Consider the following 22,542-nt stretch of genomic DNA (forward strand, 5'->3'; position numbering starts at 1 on the left):
ATGCTTCCTGCTGGGATTTATATAGGTAGCGTGTTCAGATGGCCCAATCACACTATTAAAACATGCTTCCTGCTGGGATTTATATAGGTAGGATGTTCAGATGGCCCAATCACACTATTAAAACATGCTTCCTGCTGGGATTTATATAGGTAGCATGTTCAGATGGCCCAATCACACTATTAAAACATGCTTCCTGCTGGGATTTATATAGGTAGCATGTTCAGATGGCCCAATCACACTATTAAAACATGCTTCCTGCTGGGATTTATATAGGTAGGATGTTCAGATGGCCCAATCACACTATTAAAACATGCTTCCTGCTGGGATTTATATAGGTAGCATGTTCAGATGGCCCAATCACACTATTAAAACATGCTTCCTGCTGGGATTTATATAGGTAGCATGTTCAGATGGCCCAATCACACTATTAAAACATGCTTCCTGCTGGGATTTATATAGGTAGCATGTTCAGATGGCCCAATCACACTATTAAAACATGCTTCCTGCTGGGATTTATATAGGTAGCATGTTCAGATGGCCCAATCACACTATTAAAACATGCTTCCTGCTGGGATTTATATAGGTAGCATGTTCAGATGGCCCAATCACACAACATTAATTAAGGTGGGGGGTGGACAATGGCTATTACACTCGATGCACTCCAGCTGACTTACCTTGGTATGAATGACGACGTACTCACAGTTTGGCGGCTTGAAAATAGCCAAATCTTGCACCCAGCCATTTGTAAATTGGATCTGCGCCTCGAGTGACTTGTAATTACGAAACTGGTTCGCAGTGTAAGCGCTTACTCCACAAACAAGATACGTGAAGATATCAGGGTAGGACAGTGGCGGTAAGTCGTCTGGGTCTTTACTCCACTGCCGTATTTCATATGGGTCCAGATTTGCGATGCGCTCTAATTTTTTCAAGTGCTGCTGCTTCGCCTCTGGACGCAATCGGTCTCTATACCGTCTGTTTTCTTTTGACCTGCTTTTAAGCATGGTTCTTGTCGTCGTCGTTCCAACACGGTGCGTTTGTTTTGATTTGTGGACCCGGAAAATGGCGCAATACATTGCGGCTTAAATCAGGTGTAGGACTGAACTCTCCCACACACATCACATCACTATAAGACTGGACTCTCACACACATCACATCACCACACACACACTCTGGTTTTTCTTCATGTACACTTCCTTATAATCTCTTTCTGCTATTTGCACATTTTTACTGTAAATTTCTAAGTTAAATCTGTAAATTTTGTAATAACCTGTAAATTGTAAATAGTGTAAAACCACTGTCATTTAATGGTCGGGCATTGCACAGCTACAAGCATTTCACCTCATGTCATACTGGGTATGGTTGTGTGTGTGACAAATAAAATTTGAATTTGAAAGTGTTTCCAGGTGAGTTTGATCCAGGAGGGTCTGAAGCCAGAGTCAGACAGAGACTGTGCAGAGACTGTAGAAGGACAGAGCAGCAGCAGAGCAGTCCAGATACACTGATGATCCTCTGTCAGATCCAGAGGGACACACAGGGATGATGCTGGACTCTACATTGTGTCTGACAGTGGAGCTGTTCTCAGAGCAGTTCACTCTGCAGCACTGACAGTCATCTGCACTTCTTCTCATTCCTCTGTCAGTCACTGCTGGATGAAGCTCTCCTCTCCACCTCCCAGTAACATGGCCCAGTCAGAGCGTCTCTACACACAAGCTGCTGCTGCTTCAACCTCTCTGGATCATCAGGACACAGCTCCTCCTCTCTCAGCACACACACCGTCCTGTTTACCATCATCAGCTCCACCTGCAGAGAGAAGAAGGAAGAGCAGAGGAGATAAACGAGTGTTTCCAGAGACTCTTCATCAGCTGTCAGTCAGTGATGCAGCACATCCAGTATAAAGAGCAGCAGGGACTTCAGTGCTGGGACTGTACTAGGACTCATTGTTGCTTCACTTTTTCTAATCTTTGGATTTTTATTGAAGTTGATGAAAATGTTTTTCCCTCCTAGTTTGAGTTTGGACTTTCATTCATTAGAAGAACCTTGGTGTGTCCACTCTGAGCTCTGTAGGAACCCCAACAACAAGCCCAACAATCCAGATGGACGGTTCCAGCTGTTAACTGGAGGAATTCCATCCAAACATCTGCTCTCACTAAATTCTTCCTCACCTACAGACTGTGTTCTTCACTGCTTTAAACTTGGAAATGAATGCAGTCATTGGTCTGCGTGCTGCTTTGTTCAGAGAGCTGATTGGCTGTTGACAGCGTTTGATCAGAGCGTGTCAGCCGTTACTATGGTGACCATAAAGGTCAGAAACAGGAAGTGTTTGTGTCCAATCCTGAAGCCTGTCACCATTCTCCTCTCACAGCTTCACTGAGAAGCTGCAGCTTTACAGGAAACACTGGATCTTTGTTTCATACTGACTGTGTTTAGTACAATACTGCTGACAGCACCACCCACTCACTCCATCACTCTACTGACCCCAGAGTCTCCAGTCTGTAGTCTGGACTCTGCTGAAGATCAGACAGCTGCTTCACATCTGGATACTGCAGGTTGTTTCTGTACAGGTTCAGCTCTCTCAGATGGGAGGGGTTGGACTTCAGTGCTGCTGCCAGATAATCACAGCTGATCTCTGACAAACCACAGAAACTCAATCTGTATAAAGAATGAAAGATGTAAGTTTATTAGACAAAGTGTGAGCTTGAAATCATTCAGTGTTTCATCATCTGTTCAGAGCTGAAGAAGGTTCAGAATGTAGAAGTTTAGAAAATGGAAACTCCAAACAGCTGAAGCCAACAGGAAGCAGCTTCAAACAGGAAACTGTGCAGAGTTTCAGACTATATGTCCTGATGCAGCCAGTTGGATTTTGGAGATTTGAATCTCTGTTCTGTGACTAAGTCCTTGAATCATTTCTTCCAGTTGGTCCAACAAGACAGACTAAGTGTTGGACATGTGTTGTGGCTCCATTAGGGGAGCTTCTAAATGTGATGTGATGGCCCCTCTGGGTCTGTCAGGTCACAGGACTGAAGAGAGCTCAAACTGGGCACACAGTTGTTCCAGTCTGGACCAAAGACTCTATACTGGGACTGAGGGACTGCTTTGACTGCACCCACTGGGACTTTTTAAAGGCTCATGTTCTCACTTAGATCATCGATTTCTACTTACATTTCTTTCTGGGGAAAATGGGGATTACTTTGGAAACAGGAAGTATTTTCCCCAATAAGCAGCCCTGGATTAGTAAATCACTCCAACATGTTCTCAGGCAGAAGAAGCTGTCTTGTTATGAGGGAGAGAAGAAAAAGATTGAGGCACAGAAACTTGTTGAAAGAGAGATAAAGCAGCTAAAATCAGGTGTAAAAGTAAAGCAGAGGATGAGCTGAATAAAGGACACTCAAGGCTGGCTTGGAAAGGAATGAAGTCCATGGTGGGGATGCAGAACAAGGAGCAAAGATGAATGTGATGCTGAATCAGCAGAAGACTTGGACTCATTTGATTCCAGCTTTGATGTCATTGATTTCAAGGAAGAGCTTTGTGATTGTAGCAAAGGGCTGGTAGCTCTGAGAGTCCCACTGATGAGGTGTTTGTGTGGAAATCTCTTAGTGGGATCAAAGAGAGAAAAAGCCCTGGTCCTGATGCTGTGGGAGGGAAATGATTGAAGTGTGCTGTGAGGAACTGACTGGGAGGTTTTCACACATTTTCCAGTCCTCCTTGGAACAACAGGAAGTTCCCAGCATATGGAAACAAAGGTTAAGTGTCCTATGGCACTCAGTGATGATGGTGCTGTGGCCCCACCACCTCCACCTCTTTGTAAAGGAACTAACTGTAATCTGACGCTTCAAATGGAACTACGACTTCCTCCACTAGGTGGCAGTGTCTGATGAGAAAGTGTTAGTGGAGCTGGCCTGGAGTCAGAAACAGGAAGATGCAGGATTTGGGCTGAAATGGGGAAAAGTGGTTCGCACTAGTGCCTTAAAGCAAGAAGGTTGTAGGTTGAAGCTTGTTGGCCTTTCTGTGGAGGTTGGATGTTCTCCCACAGTCCAATGAAATGCTGCTTAGGTTCATTGGTGCTTCTAAATTGGCTGTAGGTGTGGATGTGAGAGAGTGCTTCTCTGTCTCTCTCTGTTGGCCCTGTGATGGACTGCTCACCTGTGCAGGTGGACCACGCCTCTTGCCCTATGACAGCTAGGGCACAGGCTGCAGCCCTGTGAGCCTAAGCTGAATAAACAGTTAGCAAAAATGATCCATAGATGGCCTGAAATTCCCCAGTTAGCAGTTTGGTAGATAGCTATGACATGCTAATCCCATCCAGCAGCTGTATTCTGCCTGTAAGCTGATCCCTGCTGAGCCAAAGCACTTTTTCATATACAAATTACAACCTTTAATAGAAACCTATTGGTCAGCATCTTATTAGCCTGCTGTTAGCTTCATTCCACAGAAAACTGAGAGAAACTAACAGAGTTGATAAAGAATAAAGAGAAATGTGCTGATTTAAAGCCTTTGAAGTGCTTCAGATGATCTCTGTCCACTTCTGTCCACTCATTCATTCATGTAAGCTTTCTAATGCAGCTTTGATCTTCACAGCCTGCTTTATGAAACTCATTCTAACCCTGAATGTCAGAGTGTTCCTCCTTCTCTTTCCCATCATTCATGCTGGCAGTGGAGGAGATTTGGATGTTGGACTGTGTTTTGGATGATGTGTGTATGTTTGTGTTGGACTGCTGTCTGTAAAGCAAACGCACATTTTGCTTTGGATTTCAGTGTCAGACAGACTTTAAGGTGGAATGAAGAGTTTGAGAGTTTCACAGTGAATTATCCAGTGGAGGATTTTTCTTCTTCTTTGAAGGTTTGAAATGTGAACATTGTTCTGCTGCAGTCAATGGACTAAACCACAGAAGAAGAAAACAGACTTTACAATGAAGATCCTCAGTGTGGATCAGTATAATATCAGCCTGATGTCTGCAGTTTAGTGTCAGCACAACTTTCACATCATATTCATCTCAGCACAACTAAAACATGCTGACTGACCTCAGAGTTTCAAGTCCACATCCTGGACTCTCCAGGAAACCACACAGATGCTTCACTCCTGAATCCTGCAGGTTGTTGTTGGAGCTCAGGTCCAGCTCTCTCAGATGGGAGGGGTTGGACTTCAGCGCTGCTGCCAGATAATCACAGCTGATCTCTGACAAACCACAGCCCCTCAATCTGTATAAAGAATGAAAGATGTAAGTTTATTAGACAAAGTGCTTGAAATCATTCAGTGTTTCATCATCTGTTCAGAGCTGAAGAAGGTTCAGAATGTAGAAGTTTAGAAAATGGAAACTCCAAACAGCTGAAGCCAACAGGAAGCAGCTTCAAACAAACACAACAAGAGAAAAAACTCTGAATGTTTCACATTAAAGTCGTACATTTATCATAAAAACAGGACAAAGACTTGAAAAAGTCGTGTTTTTCCTTCCAGGAACCACAAGGCTTCACTTTTAAAGGTGAAGTGTGAAAGAAATGGACATATTTGAAGTCCAACACCTTTTTCCAGTCACATTATTAAAGCAGACAAACTACAAGCTCATTTTCATTCCAACAAGTCATCTTCTGACCTGGACTAACAACACTGGTCTCTATGTGCAGCTGGCTGTGAGACCAGTGCTCAGGGAGCGTCTACAAAGTGCAACACTGAAAGAACATCACACACTAATTTGCTTCCAGCACTTCCACACAAACATCTACTGTCATTATTGTCACCAAACTCTGTGGATCCTTTATTGCAAATTCAAATGGGATCAAATGGTCAGACAAAAGAGGGTTATGAGGAAATATGATGAAATGTTGTGTATTAGCAGCAAGTTATTGAATCATTTTCCTCAGAAACCAAACAAAATGATTGACAAACATGTTTTTACAAACTCAGTGTTGGACTTGGATCAGCAGGATAAGCTGATGTTTAAAGGCATTTGTGTCATGGTCCTGGGTCATTTTGACCCAGTGTTCTTAGTTTTCCTGTGGTTTTGTATTTTGTTCCTTATGTTCATTGGATTGTTTGGTTTGGTATTTGGATCCCCCCTGTGTCCATGCTGTTATTGTGGTGTTTGTTCTGGTACCGTGTTCCCGTCCTTTGTGTTCTGTGTTCTCCTCATCCCCTCGTGTATTCATCCTTGTTCTCTGCCTCTCTCTCTGTGCTCATCTCTGTGTACTGTGTTGTGTTCAAGGTCCACATCTTGGTGTCAGTATTTTCAGGTTCGTGTCCTCCCCGCTCTGTCACGAGTAATTGTCCTCAGCTGCGTTCCCCGTGTGTTCCCACTTCCCTCATTACCTTCTGTGTATTTATGTCAAAGTATCCCTTTGTTCCGTGTTGCGTCGTCCCTCTAGGTTGTGTGCATTTACCGTGTCTTCCCAGCGCCTCAGCTTTAGTTGCTCCCAGTATAGTTTTTGTATGACTTCTTATGTTCCTGTTAATAAAGACCTGCCTTTGAGTTCATCCCCGTGTGTCTAGAGCCGTGCATTTGGGTCCTCTCTTGCCTTCACACAGCCGCTGCATGACAATTTGAGTCTCGCTGTATGAGAGTCCAGTTATTACTCAATATTTATGGATGATGTTCTTTCAGTGTTGCACTTTGTAGACGCTCCCTGAGCCTCACAGCCAGCTGCACATGGACCAGCTGACATTACCCAGCATTAGAGGCGGCTGTAAAAAAATGGATTTTCCTATTTAAATGGTTTTAATTTGAATAAAGCGATGTTGATTCATTCAATCCTGAATCGATGTTTAATATAAATGTATTTTGCCAGAATCTCAGGTTAAAGCTCCCAAAAGTATTTCAACAACAAGCAAACAGATAAAACAGTAAATGAGAGCAGCTAAACACACAAAGATGGAAACACAGAGCGTGGATCGTTCACTCGACGGCACGTACACGGACACGCCGTCGGGGCTGAAAGTGGACAGCTCACAGATCCTGAAGCTGCAGGTTTCATCTGTCTCCAACCAAAACTGAGTGAACCAGCAGCAAAAGAAGATCCAAACTACGCTTTACGTTTGATGAACATCGTCATGAATTCTCTCTGACTTTGACGTTTACTTCCTGCACAGCTCTCTCTCTCTCAGTGTACTTCAAGAACAGTTTACCTTCAAAAATCTGTTTCCTGCATTCTTCACTGCTTATTACGCACCAGTCTGCTGTTGTGTTCACTGCTGTCGGCCTCCCAAAACAAAGCCTCATTTCTGCTGTTCAATACTGAAGAAATTGAAACCTTTTAAAATGATGACAGATTACAAACTCTCAGCTGTGTCTGTAATCAAACCTCTGTAACTTTGCTTCACTTCAGCAGCATCAGCTCATGTTCACATGTTGATTCATGGTTTGCTTCAGTTTTTGATCGACTGCAGAATATTTTGAAGGTTATCTGCTATAAAAAGCCAGAACAGGAAAATCTGCTTCATGTGTTTCTGTTTGATCCTCAGTGACTTTGACACAAAGGCCTCTGCTGTGATGATCACACCTCTGATCAAGTCTCACAGTGTCAGCTTTGTTTTTATACATATGGATATGTGCTGATAAATGATCAGAATTATAATATTTCCCACTGTCTGCTGTGTGCCGTGACCTTTGACCTGCTAAAGACAGTCAGCTGTGGATTATTCATTGTTGTGTCTGATACTTAGAACTGTGAGGAAGAACACTACACAGTTAATCAGGGTCCCCTCTCTCTGAATCAGGAAAGGTGGGCAGGCCGCGTGTGGGCCGCGGGCCATACGTTGAGTCTCACTGTTTGAAATGTGAACATTGTTCTGCTGCAGTCAATGGACTAAACCAGAGAAGAAGAAAACAGACTTTACCATGAAGATCCTCAGTGTGGATCAGTATAATATCAGCCTGATGTCTGCAGTTTAGTGTCAGCACAACTTTCACATCATATTCATCTCAGCACAACTAAAACATGCTGACTGACCTCAGAGTTTCAAGTCCACATCCTGGACTCTCCAGGAAACCACACAGATGCTTCACTCCTGAATCCTGCAGGTTGTTGTTGTTAGTCAGGTCCAGCTCTCTCAGATGGGAGGGGTTGGACTTCAGCGCTGCTGCCAGATAATCACAGCTGATCTCTGACAAACCACAGCTCCTCAATCTGTATAAAGAATGAAAGATGTAAGTTTATTAGACAAAGTGTGAGCTTGAAATCATTCAGTGTTTCATCATCTGTTCAGAGCTGAAGAAGGTTCAGAATGTAGAAGTTTAGAAAATGGAAACTCCAAACAGCTGAAGCCAACAGGAAGCAGCTTCAAACAAACACAACAAGAGAAAAAACTCTGAATGTTTCACATTAAAGTCGTACATTTATCATAAAAACAGGACAAAGACTTGAAAAAGTCGTGTTTTTCCTTCCAGGAACCACAAGGCTTCACTTTTAAAGGTGAAGTGTGAAAGAAATGGACATATTTGAAGTCCAACACCTTTTTCCAGTCACATTATTAAAGCAGACAAACTACAAGCTCATTTTCATTCCAACAAGTCATCTTCTGACCTGGACTAACAACACTGGTCTCTATGTGCAGCTGGCTGTGAGACCAGTGCTCAGGGAGCGTCTACAAAGTGCAACACTGAAAGAACATCACACACTAATTTGCTTCCAGCACTTCCACACAAACATCTACTGTCATTATTGTCACCAAACTCTGTGGATCCTTTATTGCAAATTCAAATGGGATCAAATGGTCAGACAAAAGAGGGTTATGAGGAAATATGATGAAATGTTGTGTATTAGCAGCAAGTTATTGAATCATTTTCCTCAGAAACCAAACAAAATGATTGACAAACATGTTTTTACAAAAGTGTTGGACTTGGATCAGCAGGATAAGCTGATGTTTAAAGGCATTTGAGTCTCGCTGTATGAGAGTCCAGTTATTACTCAATATTTATGGATGATGTTCTTTCAGTGTTGCACTTTGTAGACGCTCCCTGAGCCTCACAGCCAGCTGCACATGGACCAGCTGACATTACCCAGCATTAGAGGCGGCTGTAAAAAAATGGATTTTCCTATTTAAATGGTTTTAATTTGAATAAAGCGATGTTGATTCATTCAATCCTGAATCGATGTTTAATATAAATGTATTTTGCCAGAATCTCAGGTTAAAGCTCCCAAAAGTATTTCAACAACAAGCAAACAGATAAAACAGTAAATGAGAGCAGCTAAACACACAAAGATGGAAACACAGAGCGTGGATCGTTCACTCGACGGCACGTACACGGACACGCCGTCGGGGCTGAAAGTGGACAGCTCACAGATCCTGAAGCTGCAGGTTTCATCTGTCTCCAACCAAAACTGAGTGAACCAGCAGCAAAAGAAGATCCAAACTACGCTTTACGTTTGATGAACATCGTCATGAATTCTCTCTGACTTTGACGTTTACTTCCTGCACAGCTCTCTCTCTCTCAGTGTACTTCAAGAACAGTTTACCTTCAAAAATCTGTTTCCTGCATTCTTCACTGCTTATTACGCACCAGTCTGCTGTTGTGTTCACTGCTGTCGGCCTCCCAAAACAAAGCCTCATTTCTGCTGTTCAATACTGAAGAAATTGAAACCTTTTAAAATGATGACAGATTACAAACTCTCAGCTGTGTCTGTAATCAAACCTCTGTAACTTTGCTTCACTTCAGCAGCATCAGCTCATGTTCACATGTTGATTCATGGTTTGCTTCAGTTTTTGATCGACTGCAGAATATTTTGAAGGTTATCTGCTATAAAAAGCCAGAACAGGAAAATCTGCTTCATGTGTTTCTGTTTGATCCTCAGTGACTTTGACACAAAGGCCTCTGCTGTGATGATCACACCTCTGATCAAGTCTCACAGTGTCAGCTTTGTTTTTATACATATGGATATGTGCTGATAAATGATCAGAATTATAATATTTCCCACTGTCTGCTGTGTGCCGTGACCTTTGACCTGCTAAAGACAGTCAGCTGTGGATTATTCATTGTTGTGTCTGATACTTAGAACTGTGAGGAAGAACACTACACAGTTAATCAGGGTCCCCTCTCTCTGAATCAGGGAAGGTGGGCAGGCCGCGTGTGGGCCGCGGGCCATACGTTGAGTCTCACTGTTTGAAATGTGAACATTGTTCTGCTGCAGTCAATGGACTAAACCACAGAAGAAGAAAACAGACTTTACCATGAAGATCCTCAGTGTGGATCAGTATAATATCAGCCTGATGTCTGCAGTTTAGTGTCAGCACAACTTTCACATCATATTCATCTCAGCACAACTAAAACATGCTGACTGACCTCAGAGTTTCAAGTCCACATCCTGGACTCTCCAGGAAACCACACAGATGCTTCACTCCTGAATCCTGCAGCTTGTTGTTGGAGCTCAGGTCCAGCTCTCTCAGATGGGAGGGGTTGGACTTCAGCGCTGCTGCCAGATAATCACAGCTGATCTCTGACAAACCACAGAAACTCAATCTGTATAAAGAATGAAAGATGTAAGTTTATTAGACAAAGTGTGAGCTTGAAATCATTCAGTGTTTCATCATCTGTTCAGAGCTGAAGAAGGTTCAGAATGTAGAAGTTTAGAAAATGGAAACTCCAAACAGCTGAAGCCAACAGGAAGCAGCTTCAAACAAACACAACAAGAGAAAAAACTGAATGTTTCACATTAAAGTCGTACATTTATCATAAAAACAGGACAAAGACTTGAAAAAGTCGTGTTTTTCCTTCCAGGAACCACAAGGCTTCACTTTTAAAGGTGAAGTGTGAAAGAAATGGACATATTTGAAGTCCAACACCTTTTTCCAGTCACATTATTAAAGCAGACAAACTACAAGCTCATTTTCATTCCAACAAGTCATCTTCTGACCTGGACTAACAACACTGGTCTCTATGTGCAGCTGGCTGTGAGACCAGTGCTCAGGGACCGTCTACAAAGTGCAACACTGAAAGAACATCACACACTAATTTGCTTCCATCATCCAACCTGAAGAGGAAACAGAGACGCCTCCCCTTCAAAGTAAAAGCTGCTCCTTTTGGACACAGTATCAAAGAAAGTCTACAGTATAACATAGAAAAAACAGAAAAAAAGTTTTGGTTGTTTTTAAATTGTGCAGAAATGAAACTACACTAAGCTCAATTATGTGACAGACATTTCATCCCATGTCAGTTTGGCCTCATCCTGGGCCGGATTATCCAGCACACACTCTGACCACAGGCCCAGGGGCCACGCACAGCTGGGCTCCATCCAAGAGACAGGAAACAAACCAACACAATAATAAAAAGCACCATGTGATCTTCTTACATTCAAGACAAACATAGTAAAAACATGAGCATATTTGTTTCCTGATAAAATGATGTGACAGGTAGAACAGAGTAAAGTGGTGGTGTTACAGCCTTTCTCCCCTCTGCTGCCGAGGCTGTTAGTCTCTCCCAAACTCAGCTACAGGACTTCCAAATGAATGAAAGCAGCAGAAGTGGCTTTACAAAGGAAAGAGGAAGAGGAGAAGAAGAGGAGAGGGAGGCCACCCTGACCATCACTCCAGCTGAAAACATCACACTTCCATTAAAGTTGGTGAGGAAATGTTGAGCAGGATGAGCTGCTGGCTAATCTGGAGGCTGTAGCAGCAGCTCACAGTCACAGTGGATTTCCACTCATGAAAAAGCTCTGGCTGCTTCATTTCTCATCTCATATCAGAGACTTTAATGCTTCACTGAAGCTGTACTGTGATGCTTCCATATTCCAGTGAGGCCTCCATAATGATGTCAGCTGTTCTGTACACACACTGTGTGCCCTGTATGGCTCAAAGTCTCTGCAGCCTGTTTTTATCTGCTATCATCAGATCTTCATCATCCTCATTCACATCCCTCACACACTCTACAGCCTCATCAGCACTGACTTCATCTTCACTGACTGATGGAGCACAACATGAACCTGTGGAGGCTGAAACACTGTCCTGTCAAACATCTCCCCGTCACCACTCCACTTCTGTCAGCCTTTAAATGAACCCTGCTCAAGTCTGTCACTTCTGTTTGGAGCCAAAAGAGGTTAAAGATTACGCCACTACATTCTTGTCTAGAAAATATTAAAAGTGTATTTGGTGACACACAAAAAAGGGTAAAGTTTAAGTATAGTTTGGGTCCACACATGTCCAAACCCTGGTGTGTAGGCCTACTTAGTATTGAGAAAAGCCCACTACAAGAACGCCCACCAGACCAAAGCAATGGTTTTGACTTGATCAGCATTAACCCCGCCCCCTGACTTTGATGGGTGAAGCTGACAAATCAAATGTATTTATGAACAGCGATGCAGGGCCAGGAGTAGCAACGTGAATTAAATAAATACATCATTAAATAATTCATTAAATGTGTCAGTAAAATAATTAAAATAGAAAACAAACCAATAATTGATTAAATTTGTAATTAACTAATTAGAATTGTACATAAATAAATAATGAATTATTTTAAATGAAATTAACTGATAATTCATTATCAATATATTTTTTAAATTAATTACTGAAATAAATAATTCATTAGTGATGTATTTATTTAATAAACCATAACATTATTGCTAGTTTACTCAAAATAATTTTAAGACATCAATATTAAAGGTTAAATTATGATAATGAATACATGCAACTATAACTGATGACATAAGAATTTGGATTTTTTAAGCTAAAGCGAAGGTGCTGACTCACTTGGCATGTTACTCTCAAATCCTCCCTAATAACAAGAACATAATTACACTTTAGCCACAAGAGGGCAGCAGCATTAATACAAGTCACGTGTATATAAAGGTACAGTGATTATATTACAGTGATTTCGACAAAAACAAAACAGAAGTTGATGGCAGTGTGTTTTTATAACTTACAGAGCTTTTTTAGAGACTTTGACCACTGGCAGCAGCCTCAGAAGAGCCTCCTCTGAAGCAAAGTATTTCTTCAGGTCAAACACATCCAGATCTTTTTCTGATGACAGTAAGATGAAGACCAGAGCTGACCACTGAGCAGGAGACAGTTTATCTGTGGAGAGACGTCCTGAACTCAGGGACTGTTGGATCTCCTCCAGTAGAGAACGATCATTCAGTTCATTCAGACAGTGAAACAGATTGATGCTTTTCTCTGCAGACAGATTCTCACTGAGCTTCTCCTTGATGTACTGAACTGCTTCTTGATTGGTCTGTGAGCTACTTCCTGTCTGTGTCAGCAGACCTCGTAGGAGAGTCTGATTGGTCTGCATTGAAAGACCCAGGAGGAAGCGGAGGAACAAGTCCAGGTGTCCATTGGGGCTCTGTAAGGCCTTGTCCACAGCACACTGGTAGAAGTATTTCTCTGAAGATTTTCTTGTTTGAAACACCTTCCAAGTTGTTTGTTGCTCTTCCAGCAGATTGAGTCCAGAGTTGATGAAGGTCAGGTGGACATGAAGAGCAGCCAGAAACTCCTGAACACTGAGATGAACAAAGCAGAACACCTTGTTCTGGTACAGTTGTTTCTCCTCTTTAAAGATCTGTGTGAACACTCCTGAGTACACTGAGGCTGCCCTGATATCGATGCCACACTCTGTCAGGTCTGATTCATAGAAGATCAGGTTTCCTTTCTGCAGCTGATCAAAAGCCAGTTTTCCCAGAGACTCAATCATCTTCCTGCTCTCTGGACTCCAGTGTGGATCTGTCTCAGCTCCTCCATCATATTTGATCCTCTTGACTTTGGCCTGAACCACCAGGAAGTGGATGTACATCTCAGTCAGGGTCTTGGGCAGCTGTCCTCCCTCTCTGGTTTCCAGCACATCCTCCAGAACTGTAGCAGTGATCCAGCAGAAGACTGGGATGTGACACATGATGTGGAGGCTTCGAGCTTTCTTGATGTGGGAGATGATCCTGCTGGCCTGCTCCTCGTCTCTGAATCTCTTCCTGAAGTACTCCTCCTTCTGTGGGTCAGTGAACCCTCTGACCTCTGTCACCATGTCGACACACTGAGGAGGGATCTGATTGGCTGCTGCAGGTCGTGTTGTTATCCAAAGGTGAGCAGATGGGAGCAGGTTCCCTCTGATGAGGTTTGTCAGCAGCTCATCCAATGAGGTGGACTTTCTTGTTTCAGTCAGGATTTTAGTTTTCTTGAAGTCCAAATTAAGTCGACACTCATCCAGACCATCAAGTATGAACACAACCTGGAAGTCTTCAAGCCTGCAGATTCCTGATTCCTTAGTTTGATTAAAGAAGTGATGAACAAGCTCCACCAAGCTGAACTTTTCCTCTTTCAGCACATTCAGCTCTCTGAAAGTGAATGGAAATATGAACTGGATGTCCTGGTTGGCTTTGTCTTCAGCCCAGTCCAGGCTGTATTTCTGTGTTAAGACTGTTTTCCCAATGCCAGCCACTCCCTTTGTCAGCACTGTTCTGATTGGTTCGTCTCTTCCAGGTGAGGCTTTAAAGATGTCTTCTTGTCTGATTGTTGTTTCTGGTCTGTCTGGTTTCCTGGATGCTGTTTCAATCTGTCTGACCTCATGTTCATCATTGACCTCTGCAGTCCCTCCCTCTGTGATGTAGAGCTCTGTGTAGATCTGATTCAGGAGGGTTGGGCTTCCTGCTTTAGCGATGCCCTCAAACACACACTGGAACTTCTTCTTCAGTTGGACTTTAAGTTCTCGTTTACGGAGTGAAGCAAATATTTCTGAAGGTAAGAAATTCAGAAAAAAATATTATATAATAAATATCATAGCCTTTCAGTACCCTGAAAGGATGAATGTCTATTGGTCTGTTTCTTGAGCTATTAGGAAAGATCAATATTCAGTCTTTAGAGAAATTCTCTTACTGCTCTGCAGATGGTCAGCCATCTCATGCTGCTTAAGTCTCCTCAAGAAGTGGAGTGTGATCTTCAGAAATGCTTCTCTGCAGCTCTTTCTTTCATCTTCATCCTCACCTTCAAACATCTCCTCATCCTCCATCTGGCTCTTTAAAGTTTCTGGGTGATCTGGACTCAGAACCTTCTGGATCTTCTTCAGCTCGTTCTTCACAAACATGGTGATGTTGTCCTCCAGCCGCTGGAAAAGAAGACTATATGAATTACCCAGTGGTAAATGGACTGGTTCTTATATAGCTCTCTTTGATACTCTGTGCACACAAAGCATTTTATACAACATGCCTCATTCAACCAAGCACATTGTTCTATGCTTAAATTAGGGCTGCTCGATTATGGCAAAAATGATAATCACGATTATTTTCGCTGAAATTGAGATCTCGATTATTTGACGATATTTATTTAACCCTTTAAGACCTACCATAGAACCAAGTCCGCCAGAGCTTATATTATTTTTTTACATGCTGTAGTGCCATTTGTGGGAGCATTTCAAGTTGCTATACATCAATACAACTGTTATAGACCATATTTTAATAATATGTATGCATTAAGTCCATAGTAACTACATTAATTGCAAAAAAGTGCAATAAACTAAAAAAAAATTGAAAATCATTTTTGGTTTTTTTTTTACATATATTTCTACTTGGAGAAATTTAAGAGGCTTATCCCTCAAAACTTTAAATACAAAAAAATTGCAAAAAAATAGTTTACAACAACAGGAAATTTATTTTGAGTGTCTTCATAGTTTTATTTTGGAGATACACCAATTTTTATATACTGTAGGAAAAACAAAAAACAATCCTATGATGCAAATTTGCAAAGAAAACAGCAGGTGCATCAAAATAAACTATTTCCAGCAGTGCAATTCGAGTTCTAAGCATCCCAGAAACTATTCAGAAAAGTCAAACATGACTTATAAACACACCAGTATAGGCTTTTAAGGCCTACAAGTAAAAAACTACATTTTCCGCGAAATGACGTCACTTCCGGTTTCGGTCAGGAAATGGCTGACGTCTTTTTCAATGTGGGAAGTGTTATGAACAGCTGATCGGATCGGCAAAGTGTGTTTCTGGAATATTATGTTTTTGTTCCTGCAAGCGCTTTTTATGCAGTTTTTGCAAAGCTATATGTGGAAGGAAACCGTGACCTATGACAAGCTGATGGCATAAGATGTAAGTACAACTCCTCCGGTTTCATATGCAAAAATAATTATTGCGCTAGCTTACGCGGTTCCGGTTCTACAGGGATTTAAAAATAGTTACGCAAAACGGAGCTTGCCGCTCTGACCGGCTTTAAAGGGTTAACAATAACAATGTATTGAATAATGACTTTTAAAAATAATATAAAATAGTGTGCAAATACTGATAACAGTGCAAATGTTTGCAATATAAAAAGTAAATGAAAAATGTAAACATCTATGTTTAGTGAACTTTGCAGTGTTGCTCTGTGGTGCAGCTACGACACCGTAGCAAAGTTTACACACTATGTCTACTTGATCCACGTCTGACTCCGTGAACCCATAATGTTTCCACCCCACTGAAGTTTATTTTACCTCTCTTTTCAACCAACGGCAGTCACTCTCCTCTCCAAATAACTTCTGCTTAGCTTTCCGAGCTTCCCTCGGGTCCTCTTAATTGTTGTGAGGCCTGTTCGAAATGCAGAGAGGTGCGCTCGATTTGCCACACGGAGCAGCGCGAGAGTAAAGCACGAGGGAGGGGCTAATAATCGGCTTAGTCATTTTTAATGATCGTTGAAAGCCCAGATCGTAATCGTGATTAAAATTCGATTAATTGAGCAGCCCTAGCTTAAATACTTTCTTTCACACTCTGATGGATGCATCAGAGGGCAGCTTGGGTTTAGTACGTTACCCAGTACATTTGCCAGCCAGGGTTTGATTCACAAACCTTCTGACTAGTAGCTGACCTGCTCCCCTCCTGAGCTACAGTCACCCCAATCTGACTGAAATCATGGAGCCCAAACTCTGATTTATGTTGGACACACTGACAATCCTCTGGTCCACAAAGTGCAGCATAGAGGTGACTGAAAAGAACAAATGTAAACGTAGTACTACAAACCATAACCACAGAGTCCAGGTGTGTTTGATGTTGCTGTGCAGACTGACCAGTGGAAACCTCTGCTCTCTGCTGGTCCACTCTGTGGAGGAGTAATGTATAATTAGCTCATGTTATGTCTGTCCACACACAGACACAAGCTAAAGGTCCATGAAGTGATGTTTGGATGGGTTCAGTCAATCAGATGACTGTCATGGTGAAGCTTTGCTAGTCCTGGTGATCCCACTGAGAATTAACATCTCAGTTTCCAGATGTCTGTAGTTTTCTGCTCAGTTTCTTTAGTCCCAACAGCTCTTACCATCTCCTGCGTAAAGCTTTCCTATGGGCAGAAATCTGTGCCATCAGAAACTGAATTTGAATAAGTTAAATTTGAATTTGAATTGCTCAGATTGAATCTGAATTCTAACTTGAATAAATGCTTTTGAAAACTGAATTTGAATTAGTCTAATTTGAAATTGAATTTATGGTTTGAAAATGATCATCACTAAATTGAAATTGAATTTTATATTTTGAAAATGAATTGATTTGCTTTGAAACTGCATTTTATCCTTTAAAAATTCAGCTCTCGAATAATTTCAGTTTCACTTCTCACCATTCAGTTTCAGTTCTACAATTCAATTTCAGTTCCAAAGTTCAGTTTTTTGGAACTTACATCCGGTTCCGGTTCAAGCGCAGATTAATAGAACTACGTTTTACTAGCGGACCGAAAGTGTTACTGACAGGAATCTACAGCGTCTTGAGCTGAATTAAGACTTCAGAAGTCATTCGTCATGTCGAATGACCAGCGGATGAACTCTCAGGTTGGTAATAAATGTATTACATGTACAAGAACAAGCGTCATGTTAACAAATGATAGCCGTACAGTAACTTTTATGCTTATTGTAGCTGTTAGCTAAAAAGGCTAATTTAGCTTAGTTTGCCCTGAATTCAGCTTTGACAAACAAATATGATCGACTGTTTCTAGTAGAATTCCAAAGTTGTCGTCTTGTACCCTCTCAGAGTACCCCCTCTGTATGCTTGCAGAGACCCCTGCAGTAGGGAAACATGCAAAACGTTTCCCAAACCTTTGTATTTTAGCTTTATTTATGTCTTACACAGCATCCCAACTCTTTAGCTGACTTAATAACTTTAGCTAAAGTGAATAGTTAGTCTAATTCATTAGTGCAGCATTACTGCACTAGTGAATTAATGCACTAATAATTTTTAAAGGATAAAATGCAGTTTCAAAGCAAATCAGTTCATTGCAGCTCACTCACGTCACAGCAGTGTCGGCATCTTGGGTCCTTTATTAAATTCAACATGGCTCGCCCCGCTAGCCGTGACATAAGATGTGAAAACAATATCCAAAAAACATGAGGGACAAACAGGGAATAGTTTTAAGGTGCAGGGCCAAGAAACTGAGTCTAGCCATAAACTCAGAGTTGATTGAATTAGCATTTTGAATTGGCTGATCTGAGTTACTTCAATCAAGTCTATGTTCACTTTGAGTTAAGATTATACGTGATTGATGTAAAAGAAAAAAGCCATCATCAGCAACTGATTCTGATTTAGCAGGTTTTCTAAACAGTACCCATCCCTAGCTGGCTGTAGTTAAACCTTTACTTAAAAAGCATCCCTAGACCCAGCTGTCTTAGCTAATTATATCTCCAACCTGACAATCCTTGAAAGAGTAGTTGGGGGGAGACAATCAGAGGGGCAGTGTGATGATCTTAGGTTACAAACTACCGCAGTCAAGTCCAGAGGTGGGTAGTAACGAGTTACATTTACTCCGTTGCGTTTACTTGAGTAAGTTTTTGAAAAAAAATGTTAATGTTAATGTTAGCCATTTAAATATTAGCAGTTAGCTGAGGCCACAAGAAGAAGAGGCCCTAGAAGAACAATGGATGATAAGATTAGATTTTCAAGACTAGGCAGAGACGTGTTTTCCTTTACTGTCTCTTACAGAGGAGGGAGCAGATACCAGACGAGGTCACGGAGGTACGGGGAGGATTCGCAGCAGACAGCAAGACTGCCACGTCCATGCGAGAGAGCGATGGCTACGATAATCTCTGTTTTTGTCTCCCTATATAATGTTGTACAGCCCATTTGAGGGTTATCCTCTCTGTGAACCAGATGCTTGATTTCACACAGAGGTCCACCAACTCAATTTGATCAGTTATGGAACGATTTACCTCGACAGGCTCCTTCACTCGCTGCTTTTAAACCTCCTTTAAAACACACTTTTACTCCCTGACCTTTGACCCAGTGTGACATGTTGACTCACTACCTCAGACAGCTTAAAATAGTCTTTTTGTTTTTTGGTGCTGCCTAAAAGAACCGTAAAATATCTGTCCTATATACAGTTATGTTCATATATTTTTGTACTACATCAGGAAACTCAAAAACATAGTTTGTAATATTTTAATCCTAATTTTTAAAACTGTTTTTGTCATTTTTCTTCTCCCATTGCATCAAAATCATTATTTACACTGAATAAATGAGTCAGCAGCTCTCTTACATTGTTGCTGCAGGTTCATTACTGAACCTTGGAGGTAGTTCTTTGGACCCGTCACTCCTCACAGACACACAGCTGAATGCTGCAGATCCTGCTCCATCCTCTTCCTCCATCTTCTTGATGTCAGGGTGGAGTTAGTCTGAGAGGTAAACACACACACTCAGAGGTGCTGTTGTACTGGAAGCATCACACTGACGGGTTTCTAAAGTTCTCATTGATCATTTCATGGAGTTTCTGTGGTAAACACTGTCCTGTGACGTATGTGTTATGGTGAGGGTCATGAGGGCTAACCAGCCCCACTCCTTACTCCTCATATTTCAGCCTGAAGCACAATAACAGCCTAAACCTAACCAGGAGGCTGTAACCTCAAAGGGACTTCATGGTTAGAAATGAAGGTTCAATGAAATGAAGCAGATCATAAAGACATGAGTTCCAGCTTTAAAAGAAGCATCCACACGATGACGGCACAGCAGAGGAGCACTTTCTCTAACACACTGATTCAGTTCCACTGACACAAGGACACACACAGGAAGGCACACACACACAAGCCTTTATAAGAAACAACACAATCATCTGCGCTTGACTTGTCAATCCAAGTCCTTAGCCCATGAGCCCGCGGTATCAGACCACAGATATTCCCTTACTTTGAAAAAATAAAGCCAGTTTTCAGAGCAGACCTGATGTTTATGCTACAGCCTGTTTACCAATATAATCAATATCAGATATCAGAGCAACAGAAACCTCGGTGATCAGGACGCTGGGACTGAGAACAGGAAGTGGCTCAAACGTCACAGTTTCATAACGTCACCCTGAACTCCACTCACCAAGGGCGTAGATTTGGCATGGACGGAAGGGACGTGTCCCCACCAATATCCAGCGATTATTGAATTGTCCCCACCAATAATTTGATCTCTTCGAGTAAAGAAAAACAAACCCGATAGTAAGAAAAAAACGATCTGTCAGCGTCTCATTCAGCAAGCGGAGCAGAAAAAGTTAAATTACGTTCTCTACTGGAGTCCTACGTCATGTGACAAATATGGCCAATGTGATTGGCTGAGCCTTTCAGGGAGCTCTGTTTAGTTTCAGCAGCGGCAAACCTGCGCTGCGAGGAGGAGAGGAGGACGGCAGCGCAAAGGAAGAACCTGGATATAAGAAATTGTTTTTCAAAGAAACCTGTAAGTCACTTAAAGTCAAGTTCACTCATATAATGTGTCCGTCACAATAACGTTACAGGCTATGCCGGGTTCTCACACAGCTGAATAAACTGCTGTGTGAAAACAGCAGTTTATTCGACCATCTACGCCAGCGTCCGGTTATGTTTTAGACAGCAAGGAACAGACGGCGGGTGACGTAATTCTGAAGGCTAGACCGTCCAATTTCACAGTCGCTCATTTCCGGTCTACCCGGCTTTCGGAGGACCCGGCCCACTTAGACCACTAAGGCCGCGTCCTCAGGTGGACGCAGCCTCTGAAGTTGGACACCCCCGGCCTGTTTCCGGCTGGACAATAATAACAGTGACATTTAACTTATTTTATCCGATAAATAAACACTGTAAGTTTCAAGTTTTTTGTATATATATGTACATGTATTCCCCCCCCAGCCCCTTTCTCCCTAATTCTGAGGTCTCAAGGTTGGCAAGTAGGTGCTAGGCTTGGTCCACATCAGTCTAAAATTGTATGTAACCACGAATAATGTGATTCCATGTCCACCAGGAGAGACTGGACAGTATAGATGTAAAACAAATATGCCAGCAGTTCATTTCAGCTAACGAGAGGAGCAGGCATGTGTTTGTTGTGTGGGCATGTAGTCCATATCTGTTGCTGTAACAGTAGTTCATGTTTAGAATTAAACATCCCAGCTCACTGATCTGATAGAGGGCAGTAGTGCCTAAAATGTTGCATAATGTTGCTGAGAGATCATTTACTTTGTGGTAATCTTAGATGAGTAGTTTTATGGACAAAACCCACCAGATCATTCAGTGTTCCCTTAGTGCTAATGTATCAGAGATGTTGGTGTACTATAGCTGAAGTAATGTTGTTAAGTCCTTAAAGTCATATTCTTTTATTGTCTTGACTGTATTTGAAGCTATTTTTACTTTTGTATGATACCTGATTTATATGGAATATGGCTGAAGTAAACTAAAGCCTGAAATACTTAGTCAGTCATTTGTTTAATAGTAATTTAACATTATATAATTCACATATAAAACTATGAATTGTAATTTTAAACGGTTTAAAAGCATGTAGAATAGCACATGTAGGCAAGTATATTTCTCCTCTTTTTATCAAGAAGCAAAAACAAAAAGGAAAAAATAAGAAACGGGGCAGGGGTCGATGGTTGAATCATCCGTCCCCACCAATGCCACAACCAAATCTACACCCTTGCCACTCACGGAGTTTCTGTCGCTATTGTAGTTTTTAAAGTCCCGTGATGAAGGCGGGTCTTTCTGTGAATCCGCACGCTCATTGGCTAATAGCTCGAGATTGACACATCGTTATCCAATGAGCGTGCGGGAACTTCCGACATAAAGTTGTTTCCTTTGAAAAACCAAAGTCTGATTATTTTTGCCTCCACTGACGGAGCCTGTTGTTCCCGCCACAGAGACACAGTAATGTCAGAGCGGTGTTAACACTCACCCTGCCTCAGCACAGCTCTCACTCTCCTCCTGCTCTCTCACACTAAACGGAGGCTCAGCTAAACTCACTTCCTCTCTACTTACAGGAAACCAGCGCTCAGAGGAGCCGACCGGCCTCACATTTCACCCACAGACACGAACAGCGTGGAATTATTTTATGTCATAAGAAGAAACATATTCATGTAAACACTCACCTGCCTCAGCTCCACCTTCCTCCTCCTGCTGCTCTGAACGGAGGCTCAATACTTTCACTTTCACTGCTGCTCCCTAAACACAGAGGATGCTGGGACTTGTAGTTGTTTCCTTCCGGTGCGGTCTTCCTCTTTGTTTGTTTGTGTTTGTGTTCAAGTTATTTCGATCATGTAAACATCAACAGAACACGTGAAGCCACACAGAGTTTGTATGTCGAGGTGGGTAGGAGGGTTTGAGGGTTTGGGGAGGGGTCAGAGGGAAGAGGTCTCTCAGTCTTGACAATCCACATTGATGGCATTGCATCTTTCAACGTGTTTGTGGGTCG

General features: G+C 42.0%; 1 protein-coding gene across 7 annotated transcripts; it reads right to left on the bottom strand.

Moving 5' to 3' along the window:
* Positions 1-1,683: 1,683 nt before the first annotated feature.
* Positions 1,684-22,432, bottom strand: LOC146391696 (protein NLRC3-like). 7 transcript variants are annotated; one of them, XM_084915024.1, is made up of 10 exons: positions 22,220-22,432; positions 19,394-19,529; positions 16,900-16,978; positions 14,780-15,008; positions 12,841-14,638; positions 10,269-10,445; positions 7,939-8,115; positions 5,020-5,196; positions 2,476-2,649; positions 1,684-1,800 (listed from the first exon to the last, which is right to left on the bottom strand). In XM_084915024.1, exons 2-10 carry the CDS (start codon positions 19,501-19,503, stop codon positions 1,791-1,793), a joined length of 2,931 nt encoding a protein of 976 aa, XP_084771150.1. In that variant the 5' UTR covers positions 19,504-19,529; positions 22,220-22,432; the 3' UTR covers positions 1,684-1,790. The 7 variants fall into 7 exon arrangements, with proteins under 7 accessions (XP_084771150.1, XP_084771159.1, XP_084771168.1 ...); XM_084915033.1 differs by lacking the exon at positions 22,220-22,432 and adding an exon at positions 20,035-20,340; XM_084915042.1 differs by lacking the exon at positions 7,939-8,115 and having other exon boundaries at positions 22,220-22,429.
* Positions 22,433-22,542: the final 110 nt, after the last annotated feature.

This window comes from Perissodus microlepis, chromosome 3, assembly GCF_051167445.1.
Source record: "Perissodus microlepis isolate ML-2025 ecotype Zambia chromosome 3, ASM5116744v1, whole genome shotgun sequence".
In the NCBI taxonomy this organism is placed as follows: Eukaryota; Metazoa; Chordata; class Actinopteri; order Cichliformes; family Cichlidae; genus Perissodus; species Perissodus microlepis.

Excerpts from the sequence above, each read along its gene's own strand:
- LOC146391696 (XM_084915024.1), bottom strand. The coding sequence starts at position 19,503 with ATGGAGGAAGAGGATGGAGCAGGATCTGCAGCATTCAGCTGTGTGTCT. Across the intron at positions 10,446-12,840 it reads AAAGTCTCTAAAAAAGCTCT|ATTGAGTTTCTGTGGTTTGT; the intron begins GTAAGTTATAAA and ends TTCTTTATACAG. Across the intron at positions 2,650-5,019 it reads TGTGGACTTGAAACTCTGAG|ATTGAGTTTCTGTGGTTTGT; the intron begins GTCAGTCAGCAT and ends TTCTTTATACAG.